A 22692-nucleotide genomic window follows, 5' to 3' on the forward strand; every position below is an offset into this window, starting at 1 on the left:
AGTTCCTTTAACAAAACCTGTCACCTATTTCCTAAAGATCTGTATCCTTTTGCTCCCGGAATGAAAGTGAGTACTGCAGATGCTGGAGATGAGAGCCAAGAGTGTGGTGCTGGAAAAGCACAGCAGGTCAGGCAGCATCTGAGGAGCAGGAAAATCGATGTTTCGGGCTAAAGCCCTTTATCAGGATTCCTTCATTATCTCCCACTCCACCAATCTTGGTGTCATCTGCAAACTTGCTAATGAGGCAACCAATACATTCTTCCAGATCACTTATATATATCACAAACAGGTCTCCATTTTGAGAAGCTCCCTTCCACCACTTCTACTCAGTCTCGTGTTGCCAAACCAGTTCTCTATCCATCTAGCTAGAACACCCTGGAGCCCATGCGACTTCACCTTGTTCATCCGCCTACCGTGGGGAACATTATCAAACACCAAGTCCATGTATATGACATCTTCATCCCTTCCTTCATCAATCAACTATGTCACCTCCTCAAAGAATTCTAAGTTTGTAAGACCTGCACAAAATCATGCTGCCTATCACTGACAAGTCCATTTTCTTCCAAATGGATATATATCCTATCCCTCAGTATCTTCTCATGCCTCACACATTTATTACAGTTTTGATGAAGTGACCAGAAGGGTTGACAAGGGCAAGGTGGTAAACGTAGTCTATTTGGATTTCAGTAAGGTCTTTGATAAGGTTCCACATGGTAGACTGCTCTGGAAGGTCAGAGCATATGGAATCCAGGGGGAGCTGGCAAATTGGATACACAACTGGTTTGATGATAGGAAGCAGATAGTAATATTGGAAGGATGCTTGCCAGACTGGAGGCCTGTGACCAATGGAATGCCTCAGGGCTCAGTGCTGGGCCTATTACTGTTTGTTATCTATATCAATGATTTGGATGAGATGGTATAAAGCATGATTAGTATATAGAACATAGATAGAACATAGAAAAATACAGCGCAGTACAGACCCTTTGGCCCTCGATGTTGCGCCGATCCAAGCCCACCTAACCTACACTAGCCCACTATCCTCCATATGCCTATCCAAAGCCCGCTTAAATGCCCATAAAGGAGAGTCCACCATTGCTACTGGCAGGGCATTCCATGAACTCACGACTCGCTGAGTAAAGAATCTACCCCTAACATCTGTCCTATACCTACCACCCCTTAATTTAAAGCTATGCCCCCTCGTAATAGCTGACTCCATACATGGAAAAAGGTTCTCATGGTCAACCCTATCTAAACCCCTAATCATCTTGTACACTTCTATCAAGTCACCCCTAAACCTTCTTTTCTCCAATGAAAACAGCCCCAAGTGCCTCAGCCTTTCCTCATACAATCTTCCTACCATACCAGGCAACATCCTGGTAAACCTCCTCTGCACCCATTCCAGTGCCTCCACATCCTTCCTATAGTATGGCGACCAAAACTGCACACAATACTCCAGATGCAGCCGCACCAGAGTCTTATACAACTGCAACATGACCTCAAGGCTCCGGAACTCAATTCCTCTACCAATAAAAGCCAGTACGCCATATGCCTTCTTCACCGCACTATTTACCTGGGTGGCAACTTTCAGAGATCTGTGTACATGGACACCAAGATCCCTCTGCTCATCCACACTACCAAGTATCCGACCATTAGCCCCGTACCCCATCTTTTTGTTACTCTTACCAAAGTGAATCACCTCACACTTACCTACATTGAACTCCATTTGCCACCTTTCTGCCCAGCTCTGCAGCTTATCTATATCCCGCTGTAACCTGACACATCCTTCCTCACTGTCAACAACTCCACCGACTTTCGTATCATCCGCAAACTTGCTCACCCAACCTTCTAGCACCTCCTCCAGGTCATTTATAAAAATGACAAACAGCAATGGTCCCAAAACAGATCCTTGCGGAACACCACTAGTAATTGCACTCCAAGATGAACCTTTACCATCAACTACTACCCTCTGTCTTATTCCAGTCAGCCAATTCCTAATCCAAACCTCTAACTCACCCTCAATGCCATACCTCCGTATTTTTTGCAGTAGCCTACCATGGCTTATCAAACGCCTTACTAAAATCCATATACACCACATCTACCGCTTTACCCTCGTTTACCTCCTTAGTCACCTTCTCAAAGAATTCAATATCCAGATGTTCATAAATCCTATCCCTTACAATTCTCTCTAAGACTTTGCCCACAACAGAAGTGAGACTCACCGGCCTATAGTGACTCGGGTTATCCCTACTCCCCTTCTTGAACAAGGGAACCACATTTGCTATCCTCCAGTCTACTGGCACTATTCCTGTAGACAACGAGGGCATAAAAATCAAGGCCAATGGCTCTGCAATCTCCTCCCTTGCTTCCCAGAGAATCCTAGGATAAATGCCATCAGGCCCAGGGGACTAATCTATTTTCACCCTTTCCAGAATTTCCAACACCTCTTCCCTACATACCTCAAAGCCATCCATTCTAATTAATTGTGACTCAGTATTCACATCGGCAACAATGTCCTGTTCCTGAGTGAATACTGACGAAAAGTATTCATTCAGTGTCTCCCCTATCTCCTCAGCCTCCACACACAACTTCCCACTACTATCCTTCACTGGACCTATTCCTACCGTAGTCATGCTTTTATTCCCAACATACCTATAGAAAGCCTTAGGGTTTTCCCCTAATCCTACCAACTAAGGACTTTTCATGTCCCCTCCTTGCTGCTCTTAGCTCTCTCTTCAGATCCTTCCTGGCTACCTTATAACTCTCAATCGCCCCAATTGAACCTTCACACCTCATCTTTACATAGGCCACCCTCTTCCCTTTAACAAGGGATTCCAATTCCTTATTAAACCACGGCTCCCTCACACGACCCTTTCCTCCCTGCCTGACAGGTACATACTTATCAAGGACACTCAATAGTTGCTCCTTGAACAAGCTCCACATATCAACTGTGCCCTTCCCTTGAAGCCTACTTTTCCAAGCCACGCATCCTAAGTCGTGCCTCACCGCATCATAATTTCCCTGCCCCCAACTATAACTCTTGTCCTGTAGTGCACACTTATCCCTCTCCATCACTAGAGTAAAAGTCAACGAATTGTGGTCACTGTCCCCAAGTGCTCACCTACCTCCAATTCTAACACCTGGCCTGGTTCGTTACCCAGAACCAAATCCAGTATGGCCTCACCTCTTGTTGGCCTGTCTACATATTGTGTCAGGAAACCCTCCTGCACACATTGGACAAACACCGATCCATCTAACGAACTCGAGCTATAGCTTTCCCAGTCAATATCTAGAAAGTTAAAGTCCCCCATAACAACCACTCTATTACTTTCACTCTTCTCCTGAATCATCTTCGCAATCCTTTCTTCTACATCTCTAGGACGATTAGGAGGCCTGTAGAAAACTCCTAGCAGGGTGGCCTCACCTTTCCTATTCCTAACCTCAGCCCAACCTACCTCAGATGGCGAGTCTTCATCCATCATCCTTTCCACCGCTGTAATACTATCTTTGACAAGCAATGCCACACCTCCCCCTCTTTTGCCCCCACCTCTGACCCTACTAAAACACTTAAACCCTGGAACCTGCAACAGCCAATCCTGTCCCTGTTCTACCCATGTCTCCGTAATAACCACAACATCGAAATCCCAGGTACCAACCCACGCTGCAAGTTCATCTACCTTATTTCGTATACTTCTTGCATTGAAGTATACACACTTCAAGCCACTTTCCTGTTTACAGGCACCCTCCTTTGAGATTGATGCCATGTTCCTAACCTCCCTACACTCCAGGTCCTGCACCCTAAAGCTACAGTCTAGGTTCCCATGCCCCTGCAGAGTTAGTTTAAACCCCCCCTAAGAGCACTAGCAAACCTCCCCGCAAGGATACTGGTGCCCCTCAGGTTCAGGTGTAGACCATCCTGTTTATAGAGGTCCCACCTTCCCCAGAAAGAACCCCAGTTATCCAGATACCGGAATCCCTCCCTCCTGCACCATCCCTGTAGCCTTGCATTTAACTGTTCTCTCTCCCTATTCCTCGACTCTCGATCACGTGGCACGGGTAACAAACCAGAGACAACAACTGTGTTTGTTCTAACTCTGAGCTTCCAACTGTTTTAAAAAATTCTCAAGGTCAGGTTCGTAGGAGAGTAGTCTGACACAGAACAAACGACCAAGAGGCGAGTCTGCTAGAATATGGGCATTTTATTCCCCGCAGCGTCGCCACAACCAGGTCTCATACAACGGGTCTGGCTTATACTCACTCTACATGTTACCGGAACTGGGAGCCGTCAGTTCTCGTAGAGCGGTTGCCAACAACCCACGCTCGGCGGTTAAACGTAACCCTGGAGCAGACTCCCGGGTCTGGCTTATACTCACTCTACATGTTACCGGAACTGGGAGCCGTCAGTTCTCGTAGAGTGGTTGCCAACAACCCACGCTTGGCGGTTAAACGTAACCCCGGAGCAGACTCACCGAACTGGAGACTTTTCCAGCTGATATACTCTTTTCCAGATATAAACATTCATGTGAACAGCAGAGCAAGGATAAAAAACACATTCCATTCTGGTTACATACAGATAAGAAGATTCACACGGGGAGGTGTGTAATAAGATTCACACGGGACTAAGCAACACCTCCATTCCGGTTAGATTCACACATGTATTGGGACATAATTTTAACCCTTTCACCACATTCCACTGCTTGGCCCAATACATGTGTTACATTATGATTCACACATGTGTTGGGACATAATTTTACACCACATTCCACTGCTTGGCCCAATACATGTGTTACATTATGCTTAATTCAGTTCAATTCGTTTCAGTTAATTTCAGTTCAGTCAATTCAGTGTAGTTCAATTCAGCTCAGTTCAGGTCTGTTCAGTTCAATTCAATTGTGTTCAATTCAGTTCCGTCCATTTCAATTCAATTTAGCTCAGTTCCATTTTGTTCCGTTCAATTTGATTCACTTCAGTTCAATTCAGTTCAGTTCCACTCAGTTCAGTTCAGTTCAATCCCATTCAATTCTGTTAACTCCGCTTCAGCTTTTTGGACATGCCCACATCCTCCGCTGTACCCCAGGCAAGGGGTTCTTCGGCAGGACTGGGATCCTCTCAAGGGTGGACAGCAGCGACCCTGGGGTTCCTCCGGTCGCCCCCCACCATTTCTCAAACAAACTGCCACGTACATGCCCACATCCATGCCATCCCGGGACGGTCGGGACCTCCACAGTTTGTTCTTCTGGTTTCTTAGTCTTTTTCCAAAACATTTTTCTGTATCAAAATCTCTCCTCAATTGCGATTGACCCTGCTCGCAGCGCCAAATGTTTTCAGGTTCGTAGGAGAGTAGTCTGACACAGAACAAACGAGGCGAGTCTGCTAGAATATGAGCATTTTATTCCCCGCAGCGTCGCCACAACCAACGGGTCTGGCTTATACTCACTCTACATGTTACCGGAACTGGGAGCCGTCAGTTCTCGTAGAGCGGTTGCCCACAACCCACGCTCGGCGGTTAAACGTAACCCCGGAGCAGACTCACCGAACTGGAGACTTTTCCAGCTGATATACTCTTTTCCAGATATAAACATTCATGTGAACAGCAGAGCAAGGCTAAAAAACACATTCCATTCTGGTTACATACAGATAAGAAGATTCACACGGGGAGGTGTGTAATAAGATTCACACGGGACTAAGCAACACCTCCATTCCGGTTAGATTCACACATGTATTGGGACATAATTTTAACCCTTTCACCACATTCCACTGCTTGGCCCAATACATGTGTTACATTATGATTCACACATGTGTTGGGACATAATTTTACACCACACCAACCTAGCTCCCTGAAAGCCTGTCTAACATCCTCAGCCCTCTTCCTACCTACGTCATTGGTGCCAACGTGGACCATGACTTCGGGCTGCTCCCCCTCAAGGACCCGGAAAACACAATCAGAGACGTCACGTACCCTTGCACCTGGGAGGCAACATACCAAACGTTCGCCTCTCTCGCCCCCACAAAACCGCCTATCTGTGCCCCGAACTATCGAGTCCCCAATAACTATTGCTCTGCTCTTCTCCACCCTTCCCTTTTGAGCAACAGGGACAGGCTCCGTGCCAGATGCCTGAACCCCATTGCTTACCCCTGGTAAGTCGTCCCCCCCACAAGTATCCAAAACGGTATACTTGTTCTTGAGGGGAACGGCCGCAGGTGGTCCCTGCACTGGCTGCTTCCTCCCAGTCCCCCTCACTGTCACCCATCTGTCTGCAATCTTTGGAGTTACTACTTCCCTAAAGCTCCGATCTATGACCCCCTCTGCCTCCCGAATGATCCTAAGTTCATCCAACTCCAGCAGTTTGCAGATGACACTAAAATAGGAAGTATCACAGACAGTTATCAGAAATTGCACCTTGATCAGCTGGAGAAATGGACTGAGAAACAGCAAATGGAGTTTAATATAGATAAGTGTGTGGTCTTGCATTTTTGAAAGTCAAATCAAGGAAGGAGTTTCATTGTCAGTGGCAGGGCTTTAAGGAGTGCAGTGGAACAGAGGGACCTTGGAAGTTTTGTTCATGGTTCTCTGAAAGTGAAATACCAGGTATACAGGACAAGGTGGCTTTTGGCATACTGGCCTTCATCAGTCAGGCAACTGAGTATAGAAGTTATTTTGCAGTTACACAGGACATTGGTGAAACTGCACTTGGAGCATTGCGTTCAGTTTTGGTCACGTTGTTATCGGAAGGATGCTACTAAACTGGTAAGCGTGCATAAGAAATTTACAAGGTAAATAGTGCGGTGAAGGAGGCATATGGCGTACTGGCTTTTATTGGTAGAGGAATTGAGTTCCGGAGTACTGAGGTCATGTTGCAGTTGTATAAGACTCTGGTGCGGCCGCATCTGGAGTATTGTGTGCAGTTTTGGTCGCCATACTATAGGAAGGATGTGGAGGCACTGGAATGGGTGCAGAGGAGGTTTACCAGGATGTTGCCTGGTATGGTAGAAAGATCGTATGAGGAAAGGCTGAGGCACTTGGGGTTGTTTTCATTGGAGAAAAGAAGGTTTAGGGGTGACTTGATAGAGGTGTACAAGATGATTAGGGGTTTAGATAGGGTCGACAGTGAGAATCTTTTTCCACGTATGCAGTCAGCTATTACAAGGGGGCATAGCTTTAAATTAAGGGGTGGTAGGTATAGGACAGATATTAGGGGTAGGTTCTTTACTCAGCGAGTCGTGAGTTCATGGAATGTCCTGCCAGTAGCAGTGGTGGACTCTCCCTCATTATGGGCATTTAAGCGGGCATTGGATAGGCATATGGAGGATAGTGGGCTAGTGTAGGTTAGGTGGGCTTGGATCGGCGCAACATCGAGGGCCAAAGGGCCAGTACTGCGCTGTATTCTTCTATGTTCTATGATGTTGCCAGTACTCAATGGCCTGCGTTTTAGGGAGAGTTTGGACAAGCTACGGCGTTTTTGTTTCAAGCATAGGAGAATGAGGAGGGATCTTATAGAAATGTATAGGATCATAAGAGGCATAGATAGGGTGAATGCATTCAGTCTTTTTCCCAGGGTTGGAGAATTGAGATTAGATGGCATCAGTTTAAGATTTGAGGGGAAAGGATAAAAGGTGCAACTTGTTTGTGTACACAGAGGGTGGTACACATATGGAAAGAGCTGCCATCGGAAGTGGTTGAGGCAAACATTTAAAAAGCATTTGGACAAATACATGGACAGGAAAGGTTTAGAAGGATATGGGCCAAGTGCAGGGAAATGAGATTAGCATGGGAGGACATTGTTGTGGTTCTGTTCGGCGAGCTGGGAGTTTGTGTTGCAGACGTTTCGTCCCCTGTCTAGGTGACATCCTCAGTGCTTGGGAGCCTCCTGTGAAGCGCTTCTGTGATGTTTCCTCTGGCATTTACAGTGATTTGTATCTGCCGCTTCCGGTTGTCAGTTCCAGCTGTCTGCAGATTCAATCAATAAGCACATCGACCTGGACCCGATATACCGGCCACTGCAGCGGACAGCTGGAACTGACAACCGGAAGCGGCAGATACAAATCACTATAAATGCCGGAGGAAACATCACAGAAGCGCTTCACAGGAGGCTCCCAAGCACTGAGGAGGTCACCTAGACAGGGGTTGAAATGTCTGCAACACAAATTCCATGCTCAGCGAACAGAACCACAACAACAAGCACCCAAGCTACAAATCTTCTCCCAAACTTTGAATGGGAGGACATTTTAGTCGGCAAGGACCAGTTTGAGCCAAATGCCTGCCTCCATGCTACAGGACTCTGACTCCATAAGTCCTAATACTTACACCAACCTTCCAAGCTTCTTTGTGACAAATAAAGCCATATCAGGGTTACACTCACATGGTCACAGATCAGCGTGAAGGCTGACATCTTCCCCTACTGATACAGATGTGACGAAATTCAATTAGGTCCAAAGTCCATTTCAATGTTTTCTTGAAGGCTTGGGCTTCACTCCATCAATATTTACAAAACTAATTTGGAGAATTTCTGACAGAATCCTGGTTGTATAAGACTGAATATCCTGAGATCACATTAGATACAATGAAAATAATGTCATCCTTTGCCAGCTTGTAATTATGTGAAGCTAAATTGAACACCCTGTCTACATTGTGATATCAAACAATTGTGCATATCATGTTTGGATGTAGGTTCTGCGGTTTCAGCCATACTGCTAGATTTTGAGTGTGTTACAATGTTACGACATACATGTCCACACACATCATTAATCCCAACAGCAAGATAACACTTTCACAAAATGCTTCAAAATACAAACTCTCGTATGTTAATATACATTGTATGCAAATGGTAAGAATCAAGGATTTTTTTGATCAACCAGTGAATGATGGGAATCTGGAACTCATACAAGGTGGAGGCATAAACCATCAAAACATTTTAGTAATATTTAGCTGTTCACTTGCTATACCAAGGCATACAGACCCGGAGCCAAGTGCTGGGAAATGGCCTCAGCATGGTTAGGTGGCTGCTTTTCATCAGCACACTTGATGGGCTGGAGGGCTGTTTAGTGTACAATTGACCTCTGTGGTACTATTCCTGAAAGTTACGAAACTTCTGATTTATTTTTATTGGCCGCTGGGGTCACATCAATTTTGAAGTGTCAGAGCAGGATCAGTGGTACAAGGTTTGTGAAATGCTGCCTTAATGACACAAAGACAGTCAAAGTAAAGATTATGCTGCATTCCTCTTACTCAGAGCAATCTAACTGAATACTGGAAAACTCTTATGGATCATTCTGTACCTGAAGTTGAAAGGGCAACTGATGACAAAAGCAGATAGACTATTGCAACTTCACCTCACTCAAAACAACTCAAAGTCCATATGTTTAACCGTGCCAGGACCAGAAGTGCAAGAACAGTCTGATTAACCCCTCTGTCCCTATCCCAAAGCTCTTAAATAATTGAGATTGAAGACCAGTAAGATTGAAAGAGGTGTGACTTCATCACAGCCTGAATCAAGGACATATTTAAGTCTTTGAAATCAAACTCTTTTGAGGGATAACCCTCCTTAGAGAGTAAAGCTCCTTTTCTTCTGAAAATCAGCAGAGGCTGATTATAGAAAATAACACAACATTGCAAAAGCAGACACTCAGTAAACTTGCTCCCAGCTGTAACACCATAGTCAGTAAATGCTTTCCTCTGTCATTTCATACAACCATAATGACTATCGAACATTTACAAACACTGCCAGAATGAATATAAGTAAGGCTCACATGAGAATTCCATGTCCACCTCCATTTTACCTCATGCAGCTCTTTTTACTGCCAGAAAGCAATTTAATTTGCTTTAACTACTTAATAGGGGAAGTGTACCAGAGCTAATGGCATCGACAAAGAGCTATAGCTCTGTCATGTCTTTTAGGCTCAATGAAGTATAACAGTCTCATAAAAAGAAGTCTGTAACAAATCTTGCATTATACAAAGCAAAATACTTGAAGTACACAACAGTGCATTAATGAAGAGGGGACAAAGCATGAATGAAAAGCTCTATCAGAACTCAAGCATCCTCAACTCAACATACAGTTTGACACACACAGATCTGTGTACTGCAGATATTTCAGCTGTCCAATTCTTAAATTTATGCCATTATCGCAATCATTTGCGTCAATCCTTTCAAGGTTCAGTGCCTTGTTGCAAGATGCAATCACGGTGCAGATTCCAGTCAACAGAAAGTTTAGAAGAATGGTAGGCAAGTTCATTGAAAGATATAAGAATCTGACAGGGACTGAGTTTTTTTTAATTCATCGATCCACAGGATGAGGGAGTTATTGCCCATCCTTAATTGCCCAGAGAGCAGTTAATTGTCAGCCACATTGCTGTGGGTCTGGAGTCACATGTAGGCCACACCAGGTAAGAATATCAGTTTCCTTCCTTAAAAGGGCATTAGTGAACCAGATGGGTTTCCTTGACGATTGACAATGGATTTATTAGACTTTTAATTCCAGATGGAGGCTGGTACAACTACAACATTTAAAAGGCATCTGGATGAGTATATGAATAGTAAGGTTTAGAGGGATACGGTCCAAGTGCTGGCAAATGGGTTAGGATATCTGGTAGACCGAAGGGTCTGTTTCCAAGCTGCACATCCCTATGACTCTATATTTAATGAATTCAAATTTCACCATCTGCCACGGCAGAATTTGAACGTGGATCCCAAGAACATTACCCGGGTCTTTGGGTGAACAGTCCAGCTATTCGGTTCTTTTGCTTGAGATTCTTACACACATGATGCAACGGCAGAAGATCATTTAACATTCTTCGCAATGCTTGTGAAGCGTGTCAAGCAAGGCTCTCTGAACAAAGGAACAGTCCTTCCTTTAAACAAGATCTTTACATCACAGTCAGTAATGCTCACAAGACAACTCCCAGCCACAAGCCATCCAAGATACAATGCAGTGAACTGATCATCGTCAGAAACAATGCAATGTAAATCATTCCTTAATGGCAAGATCTGTTGTAAATCATTTTTTTAACTACAGGATATGGTCAGAGTTTTAATTGTGATGTTCTTGTTGATTCTGAATGGATGATCATGTAAATCCTTTAACTCTGAATAATAGGAAATGATAATGTAAATTCTTTCATATCGTACCAGCAAGATAGAGAAACATACCATCCTACCCCCCGGGCATCCAATTTCTTACAGGTCAGAGCAAATTAACCCCTTAACATCTCTCAGCAATAATACGACAAGGCCATTGCTTCCCCTATTTTACATCAGAGCTGTGGCCATGGGTACCCACATGGGGCCCCAGTTATGCCTGTCTCTTTGTGGGTATGTGGATTATTCCTTTTAGATTAGATTAGATTACTTACAGTGTGGAAACAGGCCCTTCGGCCCAACAAGTCCACACCGACCCGCCGAAGCGCAACCCACCCATACTCCTACATTTACCCCTTTAACCTAACACTACGGGCAATTTAGCATGGCCAAATCACCTGGCCCTGCACATCTTTGTGACTGTGGGAGGAAACCGGAGCACCCGGAGGAAACCCACGCAGACACGGGGAGAATGTGCAAACTCCACACAGTCAGTCGCCTGAGGCGGGAATTGAACCCGGGTCTCTGGCGCTGTGAGGCATCAGTGCTAACCACTGTGCCACCGTGCCGCCCACGAATTGTTCCAATACTACTTGGGGCACCTCCCCCCAACTCTTTCTCTGATAAATCAATATCAATTCTGCATTGCTGTCTTACTCTGAACTGGAATAAAATGATCAATTTGAATCTACTTTCCACCCTGGCCGCATTTTCACCTGGTCCATCTCTGACTCCTCCCCTTGCTCAACATCTCTTTCCATTTCGGAGGATAAGCTGGCCACTGACTCCCACAGTTACCTGAAAATAGGTGCAGGAGTTGGCCATTCAGAGGTGGCGAACAAACAGGAACATTTCCCCACAGGAAGATGGTACAGGGAGTCACAATTCCATTCCTCCTGTAGACCATGACAAAGCTTAGCTCCGAAACCTGGAATTTTAACTCTGATTTATCTGCACAGTTGTTGACAGAATCACCCGGCTTTATTTCCCACCTCAGGTGACTGACTGTGTGGAGTTTACACATTCTCCCTATGTCTGCGTTGGTTTCCTCCGGGTGCTGCGGTTTCCTCCCACTGTCCAAAAACGTGCCGGTTAGGTGAACTGACCATGCTAAATTGCCCGTAGTGTTAGGTGAAGGGGTAAATGTAAGGGAATGGGTCTGGGTGGGTTGCGCTTTGGCGTGGACTTATTGCACCGAAGGCCTGTTTCCATACTAAGTAATCTAAGTAAACCTGTTGAGAGTTTCCAGCAAATTACATTTTTGTTGCTGATTTCCAGCATGTACAGTTATAGTCACAGTCAAACACCATGGAAGCAAATCTTTCAAAACATAATTCCAAACTAAGCTAGCCCCATCTGCCTGCTCCTGGCCCATGTCCCCCAAAACCTTTCCTAATTAAGTATTTATCCAAGCGTCTTTTAAATGTTGTAATTATACCCGCATCCATCACTTCCTCAGGAATTTATTCTAAAAAAGGTTGCCCCTCATGTCTTTTTAAAATCTCTCTTGTCTCACCTTAAAAATGTGCCCCCAGACTTGAAATACCCCATCCTAAGGAAAAACACAACTACCATTAACTCTACCTATACCTCTCATTATTTTTATAAACTTCTATCAACTCGCCTCTCAACTTCTTACACTTTAGTGAAAAATGTCCCAGCCTAACTTTAATTTTCCATACTCAGCAACATCATGGTAACTATGTTCTGAAACCTCTCCAGCTTAATAATTTCCTTCCTATAAGTGGGTGACCAGATCTGGACATAGAAAATGACTCACCAATGAATTGTACAACCTCAACATGGCTTTCCAACTCCTATACTCAAAGACATGAGTAATGAAGGCTAGCATGCCAAACTCCTTTTTAACCCCCCTTTAAACTTCAAAAAAGTATGTATGTGCACCCCAAGGTACCTCTTTTCTATTCACTATCCTAAGCTCTAACATTAACTGTATAAGCCCTACCCTTATTTATTGTACCAAACTGCAATACCTCTTATTGATCCAGATTGAACTTCACCTGCCATTTTTCAGCCATTGACCCATTCGATCAAGATCCTTTGGGAAAGCATTTGCACATGAAGGAGGTTTTGTTATCTGTAACTGCACAAGAAATGCCTGATTCTTGGACACATGTAACAATGGGCCTTCCAAACATCCAGTCAGTGGCTTTGGAAATCCTGCCCTGCCCCATTCAAGTTTAAAACACGAACATTCCAATGCATTACATGGCCTTCACACAGCCTGAAGTAGCATCATAAACAGGATTAAGCCATTTGGCCCATCAAGCCTGTACCATCAGTCTATAATTTGTTGCTTGTACTCCACAACCCTGGATTCTCTTGTAAACCTTCCTCAGATATGAATATATTCAATTGGCATCCATGAACAAACAGAATTCCAAAGGTGAAGAAATTCCTCTATCTCTGATAAAAAGACACCTTATTCATAAAACTGCCCCCTAGTTGTGGATTCCCTACAATTTAAAGGGAATTATCCTGTCAAGATTTATCCTGCCTAGTCAATTCAGAATCATGTAACTTCCTTCTGAACTTTTCAAAATGTCCTCATAAGACAATTCATTCATGTAAGAATATCCCTCCATTTAAACAATTTTGCTTTTCTATTCTTCCCTAAGTGTCACTGCATATTTTCCCATACTATATTCCATAGGCTAACTTACTTCCATGCACTTAATCTTCCTAAATCCCTTTGCGGACTCCTACGTCCTCCACACACCTTGCCTCCCCAACTTATGTACAATCAATGAAATTATGTACAATACACATAAAAATGACCTTTGTCCATACTGTTAGCGAGACACTTCTCTACCCATACTAATGTGTTACCCCCACCCTAACATCATGAGCTCGTGTAGTAACCTCATTTATATGCCCTTTGAAAAATCTAAATTTTTCAAAGCTCATGACACTCCATCCTGTGAAAGAATCAAATGTAAGATGTATCATCGATCAGAATGCAACCAAACACACAATATAAAAATGTAAATAGTAATAGGCAAAGAGCAAAAAGGGTAAAATAAGCAAACTTGGTGACTTCGCATAGCCACTCAGAGCCAGTAACCCTTGGTGCTGAGATTTATAAATCTATGAATACCTCCTCTGGCATCGCTTTCCTCAACAATCTTATTTTTCAATAGTTTCCTGCCTGTACAGATCGCACGGGCTTCATGTTTAGTGGACGAGACAGTGTCTAAAGGTCACCCACTTCCCTCCTCACCTATCTCCATTCCTGACCACCCCAACTACTCATTTCTCCACCATCTCCGTTCCCTACATCTCGCCACCGCTCCCTGCGCCTGTCCCCCCCTCCACACCCAACCCCTCTCCCCCCTCCGCCCCCAATTCTCTCTCCCCCCTCCGCCCCCAATTCTCTCTCCCCCCTCCTCTCCCATTCACTCTTCTCACTTCCCGGGTACTATTCCTGCCTTGGGCGACTATCAGTGTGGAGTTTGCACATTCTCCCTGTGTCTGCGTGGGTTTCCTCCCACAGTCCAAAGATGTGCAGGTCAAGTGAATTGGCCATGCTAAATTGCCCGTAGTGTTAGGCGGATTAGTCAGAGGGAGATGGGTCTGGATGGGTTATTCTTCAGAGGGTCGGTGCAGACTTGTTGGGGCGAAGGGCCTGTTTCCACACCGTAAGGAATCTAAATTAATCTTTCACTCTTCCCCTCCCCCATTCTCTCCTCGTCCCCTTTTTCTCTTCCTCCCCCCCCCACTCCTCTCCGTCCTCAACTCCCCCCTCCCTCTCTCCTTCTATCCCTTCTCCCTCTCTCTCTTCCACCCACACCCGTCTGTGTCTCTCTTCCGCCCCAACTCGTCTGCGTCTCTCTTTTCCCCCCATGTATCTCTTTCGCTCTCTCTCCTCTCTTTCTTACTCCACTTCATCGCTCCAGATTCCGGGTTGGTGCGGCTATCGCCGCCATATCAGCCCCGGAGCCTCACCTTCAGGATATCCTCTCGTTTAAAACTCAGCTCATCGTCGGCTGTGGCCTTGAAGTCGTACTTGGCGATGGCCTCCATGTCAGCGCGGCGTTGATCTGAATCTCCAACTGGCTCTAGCGCTGGCGCTGGGGCTGGGCCTGTCCGTCGCCAGCGTGCGACTGTCGCCTGGGCCCGGAACCACTGCGCGTGCGCACTGCGACAGGCCGCTCCCGCTCACTGCGCATGCGCATACACTGGCCAATCGGCAATCCATGTGAGAGCGAGGCACGGACCGGACATTGCGTCAGGCCCGGCTCTGCGCGATTCCCTTAGGACCGGAAATCAAAGTAGGTTTCGTCCTCGAATTGGATTTTGGCTGAAGGGCTGTATCATTGGTTTTCTGATTTGAGTTGGAAGAAGAATTTATACATCTCTACGAATTTTCACTCTTCTCTTCACTTGCGCTTTGGAATGGCCAGTTCCTCTGAAAGTACATAGTGTTTGCAAACTTCAATGAACTCGCTCATTGACCATTCGAATGGAAGGTGTGAGCCTGCTCATTGCCACCATCTGCATTTGGACTGAATGGAGAGCTTTTCTATATTAACGACCTATTATCCAACTTCACCCACGCTATTGCTGATGATCCCACTCAACATTGATACTAATCGTGATCAAAGACCTCATTCTTTTGAATGGTGAAGGACTCATTATATATTTAACTCTTCCACTCAGTCTTGAAATCTTTATATTCACTGCAAACATTTACAAGTAAAGTAAGATCTGAATCTTGTCAGATTCCTGGCCTTGCTGCCTCCTGTGAGCTGAAATGGAAAGCCCACATTTAGCATGATTTGTACTGCTGATTCTGAGAAGTGATTTCTTCTGAGCTCCCTTCTCTAATTTGAAAGAGATACTGAAACAGCAGTCCATATCCAAATGCTGCAAGATCTGGATAACACCAAACATTCACATCATACAAGTGTCAGGCAAGGTATAACATCTTATGCATTTTCCCTTTCAATTTTGCACACAACCATATCTAAACTGCTTCAAACCAAGTACCAAACAGATTGAAAAAAAAACTTGCCTCCAGAAATAAGTAAGCAAGCCACTTCACAGGCATTTAAAGTTTACACGGAAAAGGACAAGCAAGAACAGATAACATAAACCAAGCACACACCAGCTCTGGGTAATGTTTCTCACTAATGATGTGAGATTATTGGGCGGCACGGTGGCACAGTGGTTAGCACTGCTGCCTCACAGCGCCAGAGACCCAGGTTTATTTCCCACCTCAGGCGACTGACTGTGTGGAGTTTGCACGTTCTCCCCGTGTCTGCATGGGTTTCCTCCGGGTGCTCCGGTTTCCTCCCACAGTCCAAAGATGTGCAGGGTCAGGTGAATTGGCCATACTAAATTGCCCGTAGTGTTAGGTAAGGGGTAAATGTAGGGGTATGGGTGGGTTTCGCTTCGGCAGGTCGGTGTGGACTTGTTGGGCTGAAGGGCCTGTTTCCACACTGTAAGTAATCTAATCTAATTATTAGAGTCATACAGCACAGAAACAGACTCATTGGCCCAACTCATCCATGCTGACCAGGTTTCCTAAACTGAACTAGTTCCCTTTTCCTGCATTTGGCCCATATTCTTCCTATTCAGTCCAAATGTCTTTTATATGTTGTATGTGTACATGCGTCTACCACTTCCTCTGGAATCTTGTTTTATATCTTGTTGCAACCTGAAGAATATTTTTATTGATTGTCCCACATATTAGTTTAACATTTCTTTTCCTTTGCTTCCTGTCTGTCCCTAGCTCTGATTCTGAGGCCCCAAAACTTCATCATAAAATGACTTGTCACTAACTACTCTGCCTGTTCTTTCCTATCTTTGCCAGTGTACTACCTTCCTTGGTCAATTAGGAAGTCACCACGCTCTTCTTTGAATCTTATCTATCTGTCAAACAGTACGTTTCTCCAATCTTCAGCATTTTTATACAAAATAAACAAAACTTCAAAAAGTTAGACAAAAATATATAAGCTATGATATTTCTCACATCTAGCTTGCTGCAGAGCTTTGGACATTAGTTGGGATCCGTGGTAACCTCAGGAACATTTTAGAGGATTGACAACAACCCATCCCATGGTTCCAAGGGATTTGCCAACCCGTGGAAAATGAGTAACAATGCTGATGAAGGCTGAATGGGAAACTGGTATTTTAGTGGAAACCCTGGCTGACAAAGGTAAAGTTAGACATTTCATTCTGTTTTGTTGCGTGATGCAGTGAAACACCTAGGGAATGCACAGCGGTTGGCAATTACCATTGTGCAGGGATAATTACATACCTGTGGTGAAGGGGATCACCAGTCAATTGTGAGACAGTTAAGCTGGCCATTTTTGTGCATATGCAAATTTAAATTTGTTTGGGAATATGTATATATTAGAAATTATGTAAGCATATCTATTAATGACATTTCAATCACATCCAGCTTACAGGAATTCTTGTTTACAGACACAGCTGTTCTCTCCAATCATCAAAGACAATAAAGTAAGAGTACTTTACTGAAATGTTAACAGAAATTATTTAACAGTGTTGCTTTCAGAGACCCTGATAATATTCTGCAGACTGGGGTTCAAATCCTGCCATAGAAGATGGTGGAATTTGAATTCAATAAAAATCTGAAATTAAGATCTAATGATGACCATGATCTCATTGTTGATTGTTGGAAAAAATCATCCAGTTCACTAATGTCCTTCAGGGATGTAAACAATTGTTCTTACCTGGTCTGGCCTACACCTGATTCCAGACCCACAATGTGTCACACTTAACTGCTCCCTGGGCACTTATGGGTGGGTAATAAATGTTGGCTTGGCAGTAATACCCACAGCCCATGAATGAGTAAAATCGATAAAACATCCTTACATTGCTCCAATTTAGGGAAGTGATGGCAAATCAGTAATATCATTGAGCTAGCAATTTAGAACCCCAGGTTAACATTCATTTGTGTTCAGGAAAGGATTCAAGGTAACGGTGAGATCAGCCATGATGGTATTAAATAGTAAACCAAGCTTGAAAAGTTGAATTACCTACTGCTACTCCTAGTTCAAACATTACTTCCACCTGTAGGCCTGCAGGCATGCTTCTTCACTCCCTGCAAATGGAAAGATTCTGCAGACCATTATCACCTTACTTTGTTTTCCTCGAGGAGTTGTTATTACTGACAAAATTGACCCTATTCTTTGTCTACTAACTAGGTTTTCTATGTAGACCAGCTAGAGATCTAACCATCCACAAGATGCAGTGCAAAAGCAGTTAACGATCCTTAGGCATCACTTTTGAAATTGATGACACTAGCATCTATATTAACCCCCACACTACCACCTAACTGCGGTAGTGCTTATTTTTTCCCCAGCACCCATGGTGTGGACACTAGCATCTAGAAGATCAAGAACTAATATAATTACTAATTGGATTACTAATTACTAATTTAATGATGTAGGTATGGCAAATGCTGTTCCAATGAAGCAACATCCTTATGGGCTTAATCTTCTAAAATTGGCACAGGTTGAAAAAGAGATGGAACGCATACTCAAAGAAATCGAAGTGAGTTGCAGAGAATGGAGCACGCCTTTACTAATGGTGCCAAAACCAGATGGTATCCAATGATTATGTGTGAACTATCGCAAGTCAGTGCAGTTACAAAATCTGATACATATCCTATTCCATGTTTGGAAGACTGTATTGAGAAGATAGGACATGCAACTTATATTTCTGGACTTCCTCAGAGGATACCGGTATGTACTTTTATCTGAAAGAGTGAAGGAAATTTTGGCTTTCGTGACTGTTTAAAGTCAGGCAATTTGGTATTAAAAATGCTCCAACCACATTTCAAAGACTAACCAATAAAGTCACTTTAGGATTACCTAATTGTGTGGTGTACCTCAAAGATGCAATGATTTTTAGTCCTGTGGAAGGAATATTTGGAACATCTTTCGGAACTGTTTGATCAATTTCGGTAGATGGGCTTGGTGATAAATCTGTCTAAGAGTGATTTCGCAAAAGCTCAAGTCACATTCCTGGGCCATGCTATTGGACATGGACAAATCGACCCAAGGAATGTGAAAACAACTGTTATAGAGGAATTTCCCATACCATAAATGAAGAGGCAAGTACTAAGATTCCTGGAATTGAGTGGTTTTTATTACAAGTTTGTACTGAATTTTAGAAATGTGTTGCTCCACTGACTGATTTGTTAAAGAAGTGCAAAAAATTTCAGTGAATGGAGGAATATCAGAAGGCATTTGATGGCTGGAAAGCTGTGTTGACCACTCTCCCAGTGTTAGCCACCTCACTGCGCAAAGCCATTCCAAGTAGCTATCGATAGAAGTGATGTTGGTGTCGATACTGTATTCTTGCAAGAAGCTGAGGAGAAGATAGAAAGACCTAGTGGGTATTTTTCCAGGAAATCAAATAATCATCAACAGAGGCGTCCAGTGGCCGGAAACGAGCTGGCTGAAATGGACCGTTGCAGTGAATGTTTGCATGATTAATATAATGTATATGTATTGTACTTTATTAATAGGGTTTTTTTAAAGGGTGGGGAGGTGTAACAATACTATGGCTTTGGTGTATTTTATCCTTTTCTTTAATGAAAAATGGTTAAGGCTGAGGTTACCGAGCAGTCTGCTCCATGCCAATAATGATGAGGCCTTGGGTTTTGTGTTTAAGGTTGGAACAATAGAACAAGCCTGAATGGGTGGGGTCAAGCTCCCACAGAATCAGGATTTTTAGTTGTAGCTTTCAGCAGTTGCTGGGGTCTTGAAGTTGGATGTGAAAGCCCTTATTCTTCTCTGTTACAAATAAAAGCTGGGGTTCTCTTCCTGCTGGAATTGCAGATGAGCCTAAGTATATTTTACTGGATTTGCCTTTGCTAAGGGTGTGTTTACAGCATGTTACTATATTGGAACAGTTAATTTGTAGTAGTTTTTATAAATTAGATTGTGTTTTGTTAAGCATTTCGATAGAGTTACAGTTATACCAATTTTTTATTTTGGCTATATTTTAATTGTAGTATAAATATAAAGTGTGTTTTGCTTAAAGTCAAGCAGTTTGACCAATCAAATTGTGTCTGGAATGTAACATCTTACACTTAGTTTTATAATAAGAAAAAGTTAGGATCTAGATTATTTTCTTAATATATTTGAGGAATTTGATCTGGTCCACAACAACTTGAACTATTTTCTTTAATGTTTGCCATTGTTGCTCAACTTTCTTTGCTGCTAAACTCCTTTACCAGTCCACTTCAGTTCTTCTGCTCTCATTCCTTTGTAATTACCTATACCTAATTTAACACAGTTGTTTCTGACCAAATTTTCTCTCTTGATCTTAATGCCAAATTCTACCATGTTATGGTCACTGTTCACATAGGCATCATTTACTTTGAGATCTTGTATAAAACCTGCCTCGTTTCACATTACCAGATCCCAAATATTGGTCTAGGAAATGGCCCTGAATACATGCAATGAGTTCTTCACCTTGGCTACTTCTGCCAATTTGACTTTCCCTGCCGACATAAATATTAAAGTCAGCAATGGGACACAGCAGATACTAAACAGAGGATGCAATGGTCTTTGCACTAGCAAGCCAGTTACAGCCAAACTGTTTTTTTTGGTTCCTGTCTGACATGGAGTTCTGTTGGCCAGGGATCAGTTTAGTTCAAACTGAATCAAATATCAGAACCAAGACCAATTGCACTGTGTCGCCTCTGTGTCTGGTCTATTTCTTTTAATGGGAGAATAACCGATAGATTTTAATAGTGATTAGTATTGTTGCCAAGCTATTCCCTCCTGTAAACAATTGCCAACATTGCAATCACAATTTCCCTAGACAGAATGCCAGCAGTTTAGTTACAGCAGTGGATGGTGTACTGAAGTGAAATGTTAAACATTAACATCTCGGACTATGTATAACTACTGTGCTCTCAATATGCCCTATAAGACAATAATTGTACTATCGCTCTTGAAGTATGTTACAAAATGCCTAACAGAACTCATTAAGGTTTTCAGGAAAAGCCTGATTATCAAAAAGACTGAGTTGTATTTGTACATCAACTTTCATAGCTACAGTGCGTCCAACAAACATGTAGACGAATTAGGGGTCAGACTATGGTATTCAGTCCTTCAGGTTAGCTCCACCATTAGTATGATTGTAACCACAAAATCACATTCACCCCTACTCCTGACAATATTCCACCTTTGTTAATGAAGATCAATTTACATCTGCCCAGGCCTGGGGAGTTTGCCAAACAAAGAAACCTTAGAGTCCAGGTTCAGAGTTCCTTGAAAGTGGTCGTAGGCAGCTAGGGTAGTGAAGAAGGCATTTGGTATGCTTTTCTTTATTGGGTCGTGCACTGTGTACAGAAATTGGGAGGTTATGTTGCAGCTGTACAGTGCATTGGTTAGGCTACGTTTATAATATTGCATGCAATTCTGGTTTCCCTGCTATAGGAGTGATGTTGTGAAACTTGAAAGCATTCAGGAAAGATTTACAAGAATGTTGACAGGGTTGCTGGCAGGTGGGACTAGATTAGGTTTGGATATCTGGTTGGCATGGATGAGTTGGACCAAAAGGTCTATTTCTGTGCTGTACATCTCTATGACTCTAAACTGCCTCCAATATATTTACATCCTTCCTTCAATAAAGTGACCAGTACAGTGCACAGTACTGCAGACATTATCTCATCAGTGCACACTGTATAACTGAAGTATAACCACTTTCTATATTCAATAAATTTATAATATAATATTGTCTTTTTTTATTACTTGCTTTACCTGCATAACCTTTTGTGATTCATGCACAAAGGTATCCAATTCCCTGTGCAATCTCTCACCATTTATATAATTTGCTTTTTTATATTTTTGTTAAAATGGAAAATTTCACATTTTCTCACATCATACTCCATTTGCCACGTCTTTGTCCACTCCACTGTCTTTGCCAGTAAACTCCTTTACCTATCTATATCTTTTTATAGCCTTCTCATTTGCTCTCTCAATTGACTTTCCAATCACTTTCTACTGTCAGCAATTTTGGTAACCATATCTTCAATTTCCTCAGTCAAGTAATTTATATAAATTGTAAACAATTCAGCTCCCAGCACAGAATGACACAGCATTTGTTACATCTTGTCTACTTGAAAAAGACCCATTTATGCTTACTTTCTTACTCCTGTTGGCCAGCTAAAATTTTTATGCCAATATGCTACCCCTACACTGAGGTTTTATGTTCTGTTGTCATCTTTAATGTGGCACCTTAACAAATGCCTTCTGAAAATCTCCCCTTTACACATAGCATCTGTTACACCATTGGAAGAACTCAGATTTCCCTTTCACAAAGCCATGATGATTCTGCCTGATACGTTGAACTTATCCAAGTGTCCAGCAATGACTACTTTAATATTAGCTTCTGACATTTTCTGTACGGTTGATGTTAAGTGAACTGGAATGTAGTTTCTTGCTTTCTCTCCCCTTTTGTTAATATAATTTTGGCATCTTCCAATCAAATGGGACGATCCCCAAATCAACGGACAACAAAATTAAAACAAGTGATTATCTATGATGTTGCTTTTCTGCTCTGTAGTTGAAAAGTAATGCAAAATACCTGTATAATTTATCTGTCCGATGCTT

General features: G+C 43.1%; 1 protein-coding gene and 1 long non-coding RNA gene across 2 annotated transcripts in view; one reads left to right on the plus strand and one right to left on the minus strand.

Moving 5' to 3' along the window:
• Nucleotides 1-15221, minus strand: part of LOC122561952 (growth factor receptor-bound protein 2) — a 145696-nt gene extending 130475 nt beyond the window's left edge. Inside the window, exon 1 of the mRNA XM_043714281.2 lies at nt 15038-15221. Within this exon, the coding sequence (XP_043570216.1) occupies nt 15038-15115 (78 nt within the window). The 5' untranslated portion in view covers nt 15116-15221. The remainder of the gene's footprint in view (nt 1-15037) is intronic.
• The window catches only part of LOC148145265 (uncharacterized), a 101004-nt gene that overhangs the window by 42433 nt on the left and 35879 nt on the right, over nt 1-22692 (plus strand). The gene's annotated exons all lie outside the window — the stretch shown is intronic.

The sequence above is a fragment of the Chiloscyllium plagiosum genome, unplaced genomic scaffold (assembly GCF_037043375.1).
Source record: "Chiloscyllium plagiosum isolate Xiang-an unplaced genomic scaffold, Cpla_swu_hap1 HiC_scaffold_25, whole genome shotgun sequence".
Lineage (NCBI taxonomy): Eukaryota > Metazoa > Chordata > Chondrichthyes > Orectolobiformes > Hemiscylliidae > Chiloscyllium > Chiloscyllium plagiosum.